The sequence below is a fragment of the Perna viridis genome, chromosome 3 (assembly GCF_037379345.1).
Source record: "Perna viridis isolate PV_CMFRI_1.1 ecotype Kerala chromosome 3, ASM3737934v1, whole genome shotgun sequence".
Taxonomy (NCBI): domain Eukaryota; kingdom Metazoa; phylum Mollusca; class Bivalvia; order Mytilida; family Mytilidae; genus Perna; species Perna viridis.
In genome coordinates, this window is record NC_142447.1 from 46,087,189 (window position 1) to 46,105,200 (window position 18,012).

Below are 18,012 nucleotides of genomic sequence, written 5' to 3' on the forward strand. Positions count from 1 at the left end.
AAACTAAACTAAACTGTGGAGTGCTGGCTATGGGATTTCCCCGTAAGGATTTGTTACGCATGATTAAGCTAATAAGCGACTTGTTTAGGGAGAAGCCGTTTGGCTAAACGAATGAGCAAGTCATTTAAGACAATTTAAACGACGGTAGGTGTCAATAAAGTCGTAGAAAATATTTTTATTCAAATTTTAACCGTATGTTATTTATGTGACGCCGAGTATAGTACGTCGTAAAATGAAACTAGAACGAGACCTATACCCTATACCCTATAATGACTGATTTCAAGAAAATCTATTTCGAAAGTAAAATTCAGGTCTGTCAATCAATGTCGCCACATGGCACCGTTGTCGTGATGTAACCATTGAAAATACTTCACGGTCAACGCTTAATCGCTGACCTTTTATTGTTTTCAGATCTATTTTTACCTGAAAATTTTCAAGACGTCATTATTGATAATGAATGTATTTGCCGTCGTGGCAACTTTTTATTGGTTGTACATGCATTCAATTGCTGTTAAACTGTTAAAGACTTCATTCCACAAAGCACTCAGTGTGGATCTTAGGTAACCTCACAGAGAAATTCAACAAGTAAGTTTTTCGTTTACGGTCTCAGTATCGTATTAATTTTCCCATAGACTTCTATAGTGAAGTGCATATTTTTAGGATTTTTTAAAAAATATGTAAATTGATTCAATAAAACTTTCACTTATGTAGCATTTCTAAGGACATGTGAAAAAATAATTTCCCGCAAAGAAAATAGGGTGAGTCCACGAAGATCGGACAGAAAAGTAGTCTCGAACTATAAATAGCCGTTTTCCCTACTTTCACTTTCGTTTTGCACTCACCAAACCAACCTTTTCAGTGGAACATTTTTATGATATTATGTTAGATTTTCTTTTAAAAAAGTTCTTCATCTTACAGTGTGATGTTTGCTCTATTTTATAAGTCATTGTTCATATCTTTTGACAAAATATTAGTTTGTAGAGAGGCAGAAAGAAAATGCACTATATTTTTACAGCATCCATGTTTTGACGTACACCTGCTCAGGGATATGCAATACGATACTGGTACCTTACGATCAAAGGTAGACATTGCATTATTATTGCTGGATACAACTGGATTAAAAATAATGATAGAAAGATTGAAACTAAAACTAGAATAAGATGGCTCTCGGAACTGTGACGCTTACAGGCTACATTAACCGTGTTAAGCGAGCTATAAAATCTGGTTTAGCCCACAATTTAACTTGGAAATACCTGTACTGCAGTTGTTTCCAATTTTCCGGTTTTGCCTTAATATTTTCATCTGTTATATGAACCACAGGGCTTGCTTCCACTATCAAATATGCAGCCCCACAGTATAGAATAGGACCACTAGCTGGGCTGCATATTTGATAGTGGGAGCAAGCCCTTGGCATGGACAATTGCCTAGAGTTTATCACTTCATTAATTGCGTTATAATTTTTATACTTTCTTTTCTTTTCTTTTTATATATACATATATTATGCACAGGAAAGATCAAAGAATTTAGTTAAAGTCGTATTACAAGGCAATACTATTGGTATAGAAATAAAGATTTTATTTTCAGACCTGACAATGAAGAACAATTTTAACATACTGTGTATGATCCTACTTGTCTCGCCTGTGTGTCATGGTATGTATTCGTATTTAGCTTTGTTCTTGTCTCCAAAACACATTGCATCCGATGTTTATTATCAGAGGTAGACGTAGAAAATAACAGCAGTAATAAGGCCTTTACTGCTACCATATTTTCCAAACAAGAGATGGTGGAGAACTATAAATCTGTACTATCCCCATTTGGTCTATCTACCAAAGACGATGCCTTTGATCTACCGTCTATGTACTGGATTGATAAGGTTCCGTTATATAGATAAAAGTATGTATTTTCCAAAGCCTTAGCCATGGTAACATAATAAAAATATACACCAGTTTTCATAAACAAAATTTGGGTGCCTTTCCAAAATTAATTGTCAAAAAACAGGTTTTCTAAACTATCAGGCACTTTAAAACTGCCAGAAAAAGTAAGCGAATAAAATAGTGTACATGTACTTTTTTAACCTCATTTGTTCATGATTTTAATTCTTAAAGTTCGTGCGAAATTTAGCATTTTTGAAAAAAAGCCAGTTGGTGCAGGGAAGAGAACACAATCCGGTGAGGACCTGAATCTTTCCGGATAGCCGAATAGCTTAAAGCATGCATTTTACACCTCTTTACCTTCACAAGTATCGCATCTATTTATGTTTTACCTTTTATTTTTAAGTTTTACCAAATCAGACCTGGTCAGTTTTGTGTACGAAACAGTGACTTCAGTCCCATCTGTATAGGTAGAACGGTACTATTTCTCATTGTTTTAGGTTCGCCTTTTGTGTACCCTACTTAAGTAAATACTTCCGGACACTGTGATTGTACAAATTGTGTTGGTACCCAAAATGTTTTATTTATTCGAGGTTCTAACATTATTATACTTAAAAAAATAGATTTTATTTTTTGAAAAGCATTTTATATAAATATAAACCTCCCTTTGGGAGCGTATTATGATTTTTTTTAAAATTTATGTGCCATTCGCAGAAAAAGGGGGTAACTTAGATCCCAAACTTCATCTGCTTTTAAATACCAGAGAATAGAGACGGTTATGATATTACTTTGATTACAATTTTAGTTAGGGAAATGAAGATATGACCGGAAAAAGGTCAGTTTGTAGCTCCGTCATTGTTTTGAATGGGTGAATTTTCAAAAGTTTTGCTATTGTCGCCTATAGGAAATAAATAGTGCCGTTCTACTTATAGTGCAGCCTTAACTCCACAAGAATACATACAAACAACGTTACGTTTCTGGATCTGCAAAATGTACCACCAAACTGCTTTCAAAATTTTTAACTCTTATAAGATGCACCTGGTTCGTGCACCCAGTTTTTAGTGGAGTCTGAGTTGATCATTTACTTTTGTTGCTTTGTACGTATTATTTTGGTCATTTTGTGCTCTTTCTTGTGTGTGTCTTTTTCCATAACTGGTCTTTGCCCCTGGTTTATATTCTATTGATTTCTGCTTGAACCTTCTCTCTCTCTCTCTCTCTCTCTCAAATTGTAAATTTGCCGGCAGCCCGTGGTACGTGATGAACCTGTATCCGATGTCAATGCACAAGCCTATCTAGGGACATGGTGTCGGACCTCACAAAAATAAAAAAAAAATATATAAAAAAGTTTACAATATTGACGGAAGTTTGCTGGTTTGAACGACGGTTAGAAAGTGAAATACTTGTCAAAAACACCCTACCATTACAGAAACGTACCCAAACATGATTGGACAATAGTAAATATCGACAACAGTGAATACTAATATATGCATACCGACAAGACATTATTTTCCTGCAATACTATTCGAAACGCGGGAAAATACAAGTATCCGTAGTGTACCAGTATTAGCAGAGATTAAAAATATACCCCCATAAAAAGAACAAAACAAAACAAAAACAATCAAAGTGCTGTTAGCACTGGAGGTTTTTGATTCTTATGAACATTGTAGCAAGAACGAAATTTCAAAGAATACATGATGTAAATTAAAACTGATAATACATTGCATTTTTCATATTATTTAGAAATGTTTTTCCTAATACATATAAACTGAATGTCAATCAATACTACAGATTTCTGAAGTATAAAGTGCAATCAATAGTTAAACAGAATTCAACTTCACACACATTTACAAATTTTGTTCAGTCTCACTTTTTCCAAGAAAAGAAAATTAAACCTGTGCAAAAGTTAGTTAGCATTTACATTCCATAACTATATTAACAGTGTATTTATCCTACACTTTAATTATACTTAAATAAAACCAAATTCAGCTAAGAAAATAATTTTTTTTTAAATTATTCACTTTTTACCAATTTGAATTTTCCCGCCAATTTTACTTGGTTAAAATCACTGCTATTCACTCCCTGTTTATTAATTGGGAAATATTATAGAATGAAGGTTTTTACTGATTAATGTGTTAAATGGAACATGCTCAACACATTTAATACTTCTTGACAGATTACTGCAAGAACTACATTCCCTTAGTGTAAATCTATTACTAAAATATCTTTCGTGGCCAAAAGGAGTCCTTAAAATTTTCAGTTGATTTGAAAACTAGATCTTAATTTTATTTGCAGAAATAATAAAATATTATTGAGCTGAATAATTGCCAGAAACATGTTTACTGGATATTAAAGAGGTGCTGAATGATATAAAAGGAATTACATTTGGACTATATTTTGTGTAGTGTTCAGAAATAGTAGGGAAGTCCCAGTGGCGAACCGAGGACATAAGGTGTTTTGATCCTGAAGGATCAAAAACCCCAAAACAAAAAACAAAAACAAAAAACAAAAAAACCGCCACATTGAAAGGTTTTCAGGAAAGGGAAGAGTAAAGATTTAAATATTTTATGTTCAATCCTACTGTATAAAAGGTGAACTTGCTCCTTGTTTTTCTTATCCCACTTTGTAATGTTCATTATAAATGTTTGCGTCTTGACGTACGGAAGTTGGTTTTGTACATCTTTGTAAACTTTTTAAACCGCGCAATTTAGATGATACCGTTAAGTCGCGACATTGCTTTGATTGTATATAACTCCCATGGAAATGCCCCTGTTTTCATTCGGACTTTATTAATGCATTCATTTAAAGCTAAAACTGTAAATGTTTTCATATGTATGTAATTGTGAAACAATAGGGAGTTGATAACAATACAATGCATTTATAATTTCTTGTTGATATTTCAGTAACATACATAAATAAAAAACTTCGCGCAGCATGATACGACCGCAGTGGTCGAACCCTGAACAGTTGGGGCAAGTGTGAACATAGTATTAATTTTTGACACACTTGAGCATAGGGACTTACATTTCATTATGGGGTTTTTATACTATATAGCACGAATTTGAAAATAAAAAAAACCTCAAAATCAGACCCCCCCAAAAAAGGTCAATTATTTGGGGTGTGGTCTCTTTGAACCTTATAACCCGAAAACCGTAAGAGATATCTGGAATCTGAATAAAAATTGCGCGCAGAGATTTTCACAAGGAATTCAATAAAAAAAATGTTCGAAATTAGACCAAAACTGAAAAAGTCGAGGTTTCTGCGGTCGTATAAAACTCGTATGTAAAAAATTCCAGTGTGCATCTTTTGATTGGAATGAATTAAGGATTTTCATTGGCATAACATTGATTTAGGTATTGACTCATTAAGTAGGGATAATCCATTTAGTATCCTCTAACTCCTCCGAAACCACTTTTAAAATAAAATTTTGAAACGAATGAAAGTTTTAAGTAGGTCAGTGAGTGCCAAGGCTACATCAGTTTTCAAAGACCCGGATGTAGCAAAAACATTGTCTACTATGCATGACAAATATGTTGTCGTACCAGCAGACAAAGCCCAAAACAACATTGTTTTTGTCTGCAAAACGTTTTATATCCAATGTTTATTATCAGAGGTAGACGTAGAAAATAATAGCAGTGATAAGACCTTCACTGCTACCACTCTTTCCAAAGAAGAGATTGTGGAAAACCATAAATCTGTGCTATCCTCTTTTGGTCTCTCTACCAAGGACGATTCCCGTGCAGGTCCGGGTGTTAAAAGAATATGCCTGCAGCAGCGCTAAGCTTGTCTTAAAAGGCGACTAAATAGTGCTCCGAAACCTAGCCGGAGGATAGGGCGCTCTGCCCACAGAGCAACTGGGATGTGTGCCCCAGGCGGTGGAATTTGGTACCCCTGGCGTGTTACATGCTGGGCTTGTCAGGCTATAATACGGAAAACCTGACCGCAAACCATAGTGGTGCACCGTGTTGGGAAAGATGCCACGTTCCTCGCACGTTAAAGAACCCTACTGTGGTATTCTCCCGGAGTAGGAATCATAGGGCTCCGCCACAGGAGGCTAAATTGCCCGACCCTACCCATCTCTCCCTATTTCCAGTGGCAATCAAAATTTGTCGACCCCATTGACCTTGTGTCCCATCCCTTTTTCATTTCATCATTTCATGTTCATTTTATCATCAATTTTATGTTCATCGTCTGAATATAGCTGAAATATTGCTGCTCGGACGTTAAACCCCAACAAACAAACAAACAAACAAACCAAGGACGATGATTGTGATTTACCGTCTATGTACTGGATTCCTAAACTTCACAAGAATCCATACAAACAACGTTTCATAGCTGGATCTGCAAAATGTACCACCAAACCTCTTTCAAAACTTTTAACTTCTATACTCACAACTGTCAAAGAGGGTCTACAGTCCTACCACAACACTTGTTACTCCCGTAGTGGTATTAATTCAATGTGGATCCTGATAAATTCAAAAGATCATTTGGAGACAATTAGTTCAAGACTATTATCTGAATATAATAGCATTAAAACCTATGATTTTTCTACACTGTATACTTCTATTCCCCATACTTAGTTAAAACCCCGACTTAAAAACATTATACATCGTTGTTTTTCCAAAAAAGATGGTACACCTAGATACAAATATATAGTTCTTGGTAGAGATTCCTCATACTTTGTAAGAAATAATTCCAAATCATCTTCCAAATATACAGAGGAAGATGTTTACAAAATGCCGGAATTTTTAATCGACAACATATTTGTCCAGTGTGGTGGACGTGTTTTTCAACAAACAGTCGGCATTCCAATGGGAACAAATTGTGCTCCTTTACTAGCTGACCTATTCCTTCACTCTTCTGAGGCTGACTTTATAGCTGATCTGATCAGAAAGAAAGAATATTGTTTGGCTAGATCCTTCAGTCTCAGTTTCCGCTATATAGATGACGTGTTATCTTTAAACAATCCTAATTTTGGGGATTTGATACATCGCATCTACCCAAAAGAACTTGAGATAAAAGATACTACAGACACTGTGAAGTCAGCCTTATATCTTGACCTACACTTAGAAATCGATGGTAAAGGAAAACTATTGACCAAACTTTACGACAAACGTGATGACTTTTCATTCAGAATTGTCAACTTTCCTTTCATCTGTGGCAACATTCCTTCGGCTCCTGCGTATGGAGTGTTCATATCACAACTCATACGTTATGCCAGAGCTTGCCGAAACTACGCAGACTTTTTGTATCGCGCTAGAACTCTAACAAATAGGCTTCTGGAACAGGGTTATGTTGCTACAAGATTGAAGTCATCACTACAGAAGTTTTATGGTCGTCATCATGAACTCGTGGATCGTTATGGTGTATCCATCAGCACCATGAAAACTGATTTATTCAACGGATCATAGTTCACCTTTCCTCGTTTGTCTACCCCGGACTTAACTTTTTATGAGCAACTCGGCGGACGCTTACCCTACCGGTGCACCTGGTCCATGCTCCCAGTTTTTAGTGGAGTCCGAGTTGCTCATTTACTTTGGTTACTTTGTATGTATGATTTTAGTTACTTTATGTTCTTTGTTGTGTATGTCTGTTTTCCATGTCTGGTCTTTGTCCCTGGATTACATTCTTTTGATTACCGCTATAACCTTGGTTCCCTTGATTACTCTTTCTATAAAAACAAGCAATACCATTGTCTATGCATTAACTTGAGTGGACAAAGAAACTACTCCTCATAAAGCATTGAATAAAACTCGATAAAGTTAGTAGGGACTATTACGTTACCTCCAATGAGATGCCAGTTATGAATAAGCAACGATTTTGAGTATCTGATTTATTTAAAGTTCTGTGCTTCTTTTAAAGTTCTAGAGTTAAATGGAAATTTTAGAAAGTATTTGTGTCTATACATGATATTATACATATGGGTTCGGGGTATTATTTTGTGAGCTGTAGTTATTCTAATTTTTTACACTCTTTCTTGAAAATCAAGGGAAAAAAAAGGTAAAAGGAAGCTTTTGAGTGAGGAACAATTAAGCTTTAACAATATCAGAATTATTAACATATTTATTGTGTTACCTGTTAGTCACTAATTAAAAAAAAACAACAACGTTGTGGCATTTTGTACAACACATTTACACATTGTTGTATAAGTCATAATGTCAATTATTGTCGTCGAATACGGTGTCTACAAATAAATGCACCAAAATATCTCATTTCCAGGTTGGTCTTTAAAAGGGTTAATAGCAGGTGCTGCCTGTGTAGTCGCCGCACCATTTGTTGCACCGGTAGCTTTAGGAGCAGTGGGATTTACATCTGCAGGTATCGCGGCTGGGTCACTTGCCGCTGGTGCTATGTCGGCTGCTAGTCCAGTGGCAGCAGGAAGCGTTGTTGCAATTGCCCAATCTGCAGGTGCGGCGGGAATTGGCTTTGTGGGAAAAGCCGCTGCTGGTGCTGCAGGATATGCTGTTTATTGTGCAACACAGGATTGTGACTGCTAACTTTTCGTGCAAAGTTTGATAGTAAACAGCACTATTCATAAATATAAACACTTCTTCCTAAACATGACTATTACAATCTTTTTTTTTTAAATTTGATTTCTTTTCTAAGATCTTTTTTTTTCAACCATTTCTTTAAATAAAATGTATGTTTCACACTTAGCTATTTCTGTTATTCCTAAGGATAATTGTACAAATTATTCCCTGATGATGTATGGTCGTGATATTATTCATCCTGTCAATTAAGTCAAGTCAAGTAATACTTATATATATATATATATATATATAAAAAGAATGTTTTATTACCAAATTAAAGGACCAAATAAGGCATGTAAAAATATTTGGGACTGATAACTCTAGGTAGGAGGAAAGAATGTAAAACGCGATTTCTCTTCCACTGAACTAAAGGAAGGTTAGAAGCAAATACATTTGAGAATCAACATAAATGAATGACTTTTATAAGTTCTATATGTATGTGAACGGTAAAAACACCGAAAACAATAGTATAATCAAAGTACCGAAGTACTGAGTCAATGAAGGCCTTCATAATTTGCTCTGTTCACTTTTCAAATTATAAAAAAAATTGTATAATATCAAAATAGGGAAAGTAATTTTTAAACCCCCTTTCAGAAGGATAGGTATACACTTTTACCCTTGTCCGTGTCTCCGTTATTATTTTGTTCGATATGTTGCTATAATAGTCAGATTTCGCATTTTTAACGGCTAGATTACACTTTTTTTCTTATTTTTCTGAATTTTTCCCAACTATCCGGACTATCATGCTTTTTTGCCTTGTTATGACAGCGGTTTTTCTTCCTAATTATTTTTTTAAGCGAGAGTTAATCCAAAGTGGGTCTTTCTTGTTTACACTAATGATACGGTTTTGTATAACCTCGTCACAGACAGAAATATTTTTATCCATGATATTTGAAGTAGACGAATCTATTTGTGATGAAGCTTTTATTTAATGGTTCTGTGCTACAACTGGGTGTAGACGAGAGCCCAGGATTTGGTTCAACGCCGGCAATTATCAATAAAATGCAAGCAATCATGTAGTAGAAAATTTCAGTTTTTATTGGGAAGTCTGGAACAGACTTAGTATAACTTGATATATTTTTCCTCTTTATCTCGGTACTTGCTTTTGTATTTAGTTGCCGATTTAGCTCATGATCAAAAAGGACTATTCTTAAAAGAAGTATCTAATCCATAAGTGATAAATAAACAAATGAATTTGATATTGAACAATGAGAGACATTTCTTAGATTTCCTTATACGCAATAATGAGTAAAACAGTTCGATTCTCTCTCTCTCTGTAGCTATATCGTCCGTCATCATGACAATTTAAGGCAAGATTTTATTGATAGCCGCAGACACAGTAGGTGTACAAGTGGGCAACAAAAAAACAAATACAAACATGTACATACATGTAAATAAGACAAATACATCGACAAAATACACAGAACAGTCAATATCATTAAATATGTAAATGCATACAGATTCACATTGATATTTGAACACATTCATTTTCATATGATATTAGCAATATTTCGTAAAAAAGCACACACTCTTTTGTATAATTGAACATTACAGATAGACAATAACCCACCAAATTTACTCATATGCGGTTGCTTTGAGTAGTAATCTGGGATGTAACGAGATCTTAAATACTTAACCGTTGGATTATTTCACTGGAAGAATATGTGAAATTTATCTCCCACCCCTTTTTTACAAAGATTACATATTCTTTGACTCCGTGGGACTCCAGACCACCTTCCAGTTTCTATTTGGTAGTTTTAAGTTAGGACATCTTAATTTTAATCTTAAGTGCAGAATTCACCACGAGATATGTTGTCCATTTGTAAAAACCAAGACTATGGTAGAATTAATCACATAATGTCTGTTCAACTGCGACCTTAAGCCAGTTAATATTTACTTTAACGTGTTCGTTCCATAAGTAACTAAGACCCGTATTATCCAAGATAGATTTAACATAGTTATTCCACCTAAATTTGATTGGATTATTTTCAAGCAATTTTAACATAAGCCGAAGCATTATATTTGACAGTTTTTGTTCTTCTTGCATAGTTCTTGTCCAAAAGCTGGAATTCTACCCAACTCTCCATAAACCATAAAATTTGGAGTGCTGCTTCTCAGCTTAAGGATATTTTTAGAAAATTTAAGATGCACCTTTTCAATGTTTTGCTTATTTTCAAAACCCCAGACCTCAGAGGAATATAACAGTATTGGTGATATCAAAGTATCAAATAACTTCAACTGTAAATCTATTGGCTGTGGAATGTTCCTTAGTTTCCTATAGAGAGCAAATAGAGCTTTTTGGGCTTGATCTATTAGACGCTTTCTTGCAATAGTGAAACTGCCGTTGTAGTTGAAAACCGTGCCTAGATATGTATACGACTCTACTTTTTCTATATTTTTGTTATATATTTGGAATTGAAAATTTTGTTTCCACTTTATTTTACTGAAGACAATAACTTTTGTCTTTTCAGTATTAACTTGTAACTTCCATTCTTTACAGTAATTAGCAAACACATCCACTGCTTTTGCATAGCTTCCTTTGTTTCTGATATTATAATTGTATCACCTGCATAAAGCATCACAAATATTTTGACATATACATCCAACATTTCTAAGCATGAACTTTCTATCAAATCTAGATTTTGTACTTCACTGTCTTGCAAAAAGATTTCTAGATCATGCAATAAAATTGAGAAAAAAAATGCGATAAGTTTTCTCCTTGTCTTACACCAACTCCACAGTTAAAAATGCAGAGAGTTTACCTTGATGTCTAATACAAGCCTTAATATTCTGATCCATATTGAAAATAACTGAAAATATTTTCCCTGTTACATTGGATTTTTTAACTTTTAGCCACAGACTGTCTCTCCAAACTGTGTCAAATGCTTTTTTAAAGTCAACAAATGTGAAAAACAGTTTTTGAAAAATATAAAGCTAAAAGGGAGTGTAACACAAAAATGTTGTCAACAGTAGAATAACCCTTTCGAAATCCAGTCTGTGATTCAGATAAGAGCTCAATCTCATCAGAAGACTTAGTAAGTCTTTCATTCAAAATGGATGAGAAGGTTTTCCCTAAGCATGAATATAGTGTAATTCCGCTATTGTTATTTGGATCTTATAAATAGATACAATAAGTTCTTGTGACCGAAGTTCTGGTACAGTACCTGTATAAATTTAAAATCTTTAGGTATACAGGTATTAGCTCCAAAACAGTGTTTTTAAGATATTCATTAAGAATATCATCAACTCCACAGGCTTTGCCATTTTTTAGATTTCTAATATTTTTATTTTTAACTATTTCGTCCTCAGTGATTGGATCATTAAGTAATTTGTTCAATTCATTTGGTAAGTTGTTGACAAAATTTTCACAATTTCTTGAACTCTACTTCGGTGTCCATTTTGGTATCAGTCTTGTGTTACATATTCCTGAGCGGTGTATGCAAATCATTTTTCATCAGAAGTACAGGGTAAATATCAAGCTATGACACAAAAAAACTTGTTTTTGAGGAAAAAAAGTATTTTAATGAAAAATAATGCTTCAGAAAAGGTGTCTATTTTATGAGCTCAAAATAAAAGTGAAAGTAGAAAAGGACTATTTAATTTGACCAGTCCTGGTGTACCAAAATTTGTGCCCTTTTTTTCTAAAATGAACCTAAAAATTACTTTTGACATTTCCTTCATTGAAAAACATGGTCAAAAGTTGAAACTCCTTGTCTATTTTTTTTAAATCATGAAAATTTAAGGTATACTATAGAAGTCTAGGAGGCAAAGAATACAAGACTGTGACCTTTAGCTGCGTCTGTCATATTCAAATAAATACCGCCTAGGAACTTGAAATACCGTTATTTATCGAATAAACTAGATCGTCCCATTCCGGAATCGGACGGCCTGTAACGGAATAACGTGGAATCTCGCATTATTTCAATTCAGGACGCGTCCCATTCCCGAATGGGAAAATTCCGATTTCGACCGTAACAAGACCAATAAAACCATAGACCTGTATTAAACTACGGGTGTATGCTAATGCTAAGGCATAGTTTTCTAGTATTGGAGAATAAATAGTTAATATTAAAAATGGTCTTTTTTTGTCCACTTTGGCTACAATCTTAAGTCATTCTGGTACAGATGAGTGCAAGGAGAATATTTTGACAAAAGGATCGTTTCTTCTTTTAGAAGAGCTGAAATACCATCATTTTCCGCCATATTTCTACTCTTTACCTTTAATACAAGAAAAAAACAGAAGTTCCGAATGAAAATGCTACAACTGGTACTTAATATGAGACTTACCATATAAAGTATTGAATTAGCAGGGAACCAGATATATGGCGGGAAATCATGGTATTTCAGCTCTTTAATTGTGAGGTTATAGGCAACATCTCAACATATCCATAGAAAAAGATGGCGGATAAACAACACGTTCAGTGCAAAATTCTCGTAGCAAAAATAAATTTTGAATTTTTTCAATCTCGGAAGTAAGAACGAGAAATAATTGTATGAAAGTTGTAGTACAGAACGACATGAATTAAAGGGCAATTTTTAAAAAAAGAAACTTATGAGTAACTTAAAAGATAATAAAAAAAACTGCAAACAGGCTGAGGTGAATGCGAGTATAGTTACATAATTTTTTAGACATTTTTAATTGAATATATGGGTTGAAACTAACTCTTTTGGGAACTTCCAAATACTTCCATGCCGGGTTACTTCCCTTGCTCGATGCGTAATTTAGAAAAGGCCGACAGAATTGCATTTCACACCAGATTATGACTGCAAACTTTGTGAAGTAGTCTCAGATTGCAGATACTTTAACATCTTGAAATTTCTAAGCTGTTCAAAGTCGGAAAGTGAAGATATCTTAATTTTTTGCTGGCAACCGGCAAATTTCTGGCAAAGGGGTAGGTGACTTAAAAGCTGACAGAATCGTTCCTACTGATTAATTTCGCTGATATGAAAGGAAAAATATGTAGATAAATGTTCAAAGATTTGTATCTTTATTTTATTTTTTACCGATGGTAATAGAAATGGTCACACGAAGCGAGTTCCCATCAGAAGTCGTGCCGAAAAAACATCGCCATTCTGACCACGATATGTCACGTGATTCTTGGAAATGAGAACGACGCCATTATTGACTTTGCTGTTCGGCTGCTCTATCTATCAATTCTTATGGTAACAGTCACTTCTTCTTTTAGAGCCCTCCACCATGTCCCTATAACCGATTTAAAATTTAAAATATACTAAGTAATCGTAAACAAACGAATGTTGACAACGACGACAGGGTGATACCATTATAATACTGAAAAAAAACCAAAGATTTGCGATTGTTTAAAAACTTCCGGAAATATTTTTGAATAGTCATTAATCGGAGTTGTCATGCAACCTAAGGAGTATTTTGTTTAAGCCGAAAACGCAAATCCCATTCATGTTCCTTTTTTCTCCCTTTTTAAATGTACTGGTAGGTTATATTTATAACTATACCCCAATGTTCAACAATAGGAACGGTTAGTGCTTATCATTATCCCCTGTCATTTCATATCAGTGAAAAATTCAATTGGATAAAACCTTTTCACGTGGTATTTATTAATTAATCTGCAGTTTAAAGTTTTACCAGTCAATAGACCGTTTTTGTGGTAAGTTGGTGAGCATGCCCAATGTATACTTCCGCGAGGTAGGGCTTGGGTAGAACAAAGGAATTTTCCTAGCGGAAGTGTATATTGAGCATGCTCTATGCATGCTGGTCGACTATCCTACAGTTAGCATAAAAGGGTCTATACCATGATGTGGTAATGCCCGGTTACGAGTTTAGAGTTGCATTCCCATGTTCAAACGCATTCGTGAACAGGCAGTTGTCTATGGCAAGCCAAAGTGGACAACAATGCCTATTTATTAATATTTATCAATAATTATAAATATAATTCATTTATAAATATTTATAATTCAATTACAAATATTTATAAATCATTTATTAAAATTTATAATTGGATTATAAATATTAATAAATATGGCAATTATAAATATTTATAATTCAATCCAAAGTGGACAAAAATGCCAATTTATAAATATTTATAAATAATCATAAATATTTATAAATGAATTATAAATATTTATAATTATCTTGGATTTAAAAATATTTATAATTTAATCATAAATATTTATAAATGATGTATAAATATTGATAAATGAATTATAAATGTTTATAAATGAATTATGAATATTTATAGATATAAAACAATTATTAATATTTATAATTCATTTATAAATATTTATAATTGAATTATAAATATTTATAAATAACATCATCATTATAAATATTTATAAATAACATCATCATTATAAATATTTATAAATAACATCATCATTATAAATATTTATAAATATTTATAAATAGGCATTTTTGTCCACTTTGGCTTGCCATAGTTGTCAGTGTAAATATGTTGAGTCGCATGTCTGTTTCTGACGCAGAAACACGATTTGCATCGCTTTCTGAAACACAAAAAATCGAGGATATGGTTCCTCAATGAAATAAGCATAATAGTTGTTAATAAACTGGTCAATGTGATATTTAGACTGCCAGTAGGACAGCGGTATTGACTGGGACAGCGATAATGACCAAGCAGCAATCCTAACATACTTGTGAATCTTTCAGATCTTTCTATAAATTTACATTATCTTCCCTGTATCAATTTGATCCGATGGAGCAGTGTAGCGAGTAGAGTCGTCACATTCTGAGACTCGCTCGCTCCCTCAAACCCCTGACATCACTCATTCATATTCAGCGGGATTCGTCCAGCCAATTCGATTTAACATAAATTGTCTGTGGAAGGTAAACAATAGTACGAGGTAATAGACGATCCAAAGAGTAATCAAGGGAACCAAGGGAATAGCGGTAATCAAAAGAATGTAATCCAGGGACAAAGACCAGACATGGAAAACAGACATACACAACAAAGAACATTAAGTAACTAAAATTATACATACAAAGTAACAAAAGTAAATGAGCAACTCGTACTCCACTAAAAACTGGGAGCATGGACCAGGTGCACCGGTAGGGTAAGCGTCCTCTGCTTTTCTAGAAACACCTGCCGAGTTGCTCATAAAAAGTCAAGTCCGGGGTAGACAAACGAGGAAATGAAAACAATGACCCGTTGAATAAATCAGTTTTCGTGGTGCTGATGGATACACCATAACGATCCACGAGTTCATGATGACGACCATAAAACTTCTGTAGTGATGACTTCAATCTTGTAGCAACATAACCCTGTTCCAGAAGCCTATTTGTTAGAGTTCTAGCGCGATACAAAAAGTTCTAGCGCCATACAGTATAGTAACTGAAAGTTGTATGATGTCACAAATGATGCAATATGAGAAAAAACGATAACTGTAGATTCTGTTTAGGGTCTTTACTGAGAAAAAATGACGTTATGTTTAGCCACTTTGCAAGTTATATCGAAGAGTTTCTACGAGTGATTTGATTGGATTTTGGACCCGGGTTAAATTTAAGTAAATCACTAGATGGCGCTGGACGATACCCGCTAAATATGAATGAGTGATGTCAGGGGTTTGAGGGAGCGAGAATGGACTCAAAACCCTGACTTGGGAGGGTAACTTCTTGTATAAAATTAATTTTTGGTTTTAGATCTTCCTTTATATTTGATTCTAATTCTGCTGGTGATAGATTACTACTTTAAATAAGCGTGTAGCATAATATACATGCGGTATGTATATATATGATTAGTATGTTTGTATTCGTGAGAAAAACAGGAAGCAGTCCACAAAAACGCCTTCTATTTTGACATGAGAAAATGAGTTTTGATATCAAAAATGTTTTTTTCCAAAGTTAGAAAATAGTTCAATTCATCAATATCATCAAGAAATCTGGCAAAAAAACAGTATTTTTGTATGCTATTTTCAACATAAATTTTTAAATTTTGTATATGGCTGTGACGTTTTGTGACACATGATCAGTAACATTCTTAACTGAAAAGAAGTAATAAAAGAAAAAAACACCTAATTTCAAAAGTCAATCTGTTTCGGTTGTCTCCTACAGTATAAATACAATAAAACCAAAGCGTAGAAGCTTATGACTTGTGACCTTTGTTTACAGCTGTCACTGGTGATCTGAACATTATTCAAATGTATGGCAAGCCAAAGTGGACAAAAATTAGCATTATCTAATATTAAAAAATGATTTTTTAATACATGTATTACAAATTCATTTTCCAACATTACAAATTATTTTTCTTTTATCACCAAACACTTTTTTAATATTAAAAATTCAAATTAAAAAACTATTTTTGAATATTAGAAATTGATTTTCTAATATTAGAAAATGGATTTGTCGTATTCAATGACGATTTTTTAATATTAGAAAATCATTTTGTAATATTTTTAAAATATGACTGACTTTCTAATATTACAAATTCATTTTCTAATATTACAAATTCAATTTGCAATATAACAAAATGTGTGATATTTTATAATATTACTAAATCAGGCATTTGTAATATTAGAAAATGAGTTTGTAATACATTGTATTAGAAAATCAATCACATTTTTTAAATTTTACCAAATGATTTTCTAATAAAAATAAAAAGGGGAGATTTCACTCTCAGATTTTCTTAAAGAGGGAGTTTTGCCAAAGTTTTGTTTTCTCGGAATGTTTTATGTTGAGCAACAGACCGTATAAAATTCCGAAAACATGTATTCGGAAATATCAACATACTTCTATATTAGGTATATGAAATCAAATAGTGAAGAAATAAATTCACATTATACGCTTCCACAATTTGATTTCCGGAGGAGGGGTACTGACCTTTTTTTGCTTGTTGGTTTGGTTGCCTACTGTTTTAGTGAGTGTGTTTTAATTTTTTTGTAACGCATCCTGGAAATTGTGTTCATAATTCCTAACATTTATCTTATAGGGATAACATTTTCTTCAAATCATTTTTTAATGATAGATGCCAAACTATACACCATATCAGGATGTAATCTGTTCAATTTAATTAACGTACAAAAAATTAATGCCGAAACGGATAATCAAGTAATAAAACATGTCATTTCTTTATAACTATTATAGAACTACCAAAAATGACATCAAAACCGACGTATAAATTTCTAATGTGACGTCTTCATATCATCAAACAGTATATGTCAGTACAACCCCACCTTTAGCACCTGCGCACTGTCTCTTCTCTCTCGCTGTCGCTTCGAGACAAACCACTCTTTTAAAAACGTTTACGCGATCATTTAACGGATGAGAGGTTATCTTAATGAAATCGAAACAGTCGTTGTTTTGGCTACGCCTAGGGAATTTTTTGTCAAAAAAGTTACCGTATTTGTCACATCAGAAAAGAAATAATTCCTTCCACTCGGTGTTAAATAATCGAATATTAATGCCGTACCGATATTAAAATGAGTACACGTCAAATCTACCCCCTCCACGAATTATGTCTTAAATATTTTTGGTACAATGTCGCATTCGTAACCTCAAAATGACCTAAATCAGTATTCAAAGACGAAGTAACTGCAAAATATCTCTCCCCCTCCCCCTTCATGAGAAATATGTTATTTTTCCTGTGGAAAAAGCCTTTAACAACATTGTTTTTTTTATGTAAAGCGCA

General features: G+C 33.6%; 1 protein-coding gene across 4 annotated transcripts; it reads left to right on the plus strand.

Moving 5' to 3' along the window:
- Positions 1 to 8,520, plus strand: LOC148622491 (uncharacterized). 4 transcript variants are annotated; one of them, XM_088572491.1, is made up of 4 exons: positions 430 to 585; positions 1,016 to 1,081; positions 1,585 to 1,650; positions 8,088 to 8,520. In XM_088572491.1, the coding sequence occupies exons 3-4, from the start codon at positions 1,593 to 1,595 to the stop codon at positions 8,363 to 8,365; spliced, it is 336 nt and encodes a 111-aa protein (XP_088428617.1). In that variant the 5' UTR covers positions 430 to 585; positions 1,016 to 1,081; positions 1,585 to 1,592; the 3' UTR covers positions 8,366 to 8,520. The 4 variants fall into 4 exon arrangements, with proteins under 4 accessions (XP_088428619.1, XP_088428615.1, XP_088428617.1 ...); XM_088572492.1 differs by having other exon boundaries at positions 432 to 585; positions 975 to 1,081; XM_088572493.1 differs by lacking the exons at positions 430 to 585; positions 1,016 to 1,081 and adding an exon at positions 1 to 144.
- Positions 8,521 to 18,012: the final 9,492 nt, after the last annotated feature.

Excerpts from the sequence above, each read along its gene's own strand:
- LOC148622491 (XM_088572493.1), top strand. The coding sequence starts at position 1,593 with ATGAAGAACAATTTTAACATACTGTGTATGATCCTACTTGTCTCGCCT. Across the intron at positions 1,651-8,087 it reads TGTCTCGCCTGTGTGTCATG|GTTGGTCTTTAAAAGGGTTA; the intron begins GTATGTATTCGT and ends TCTCATTTCCAG.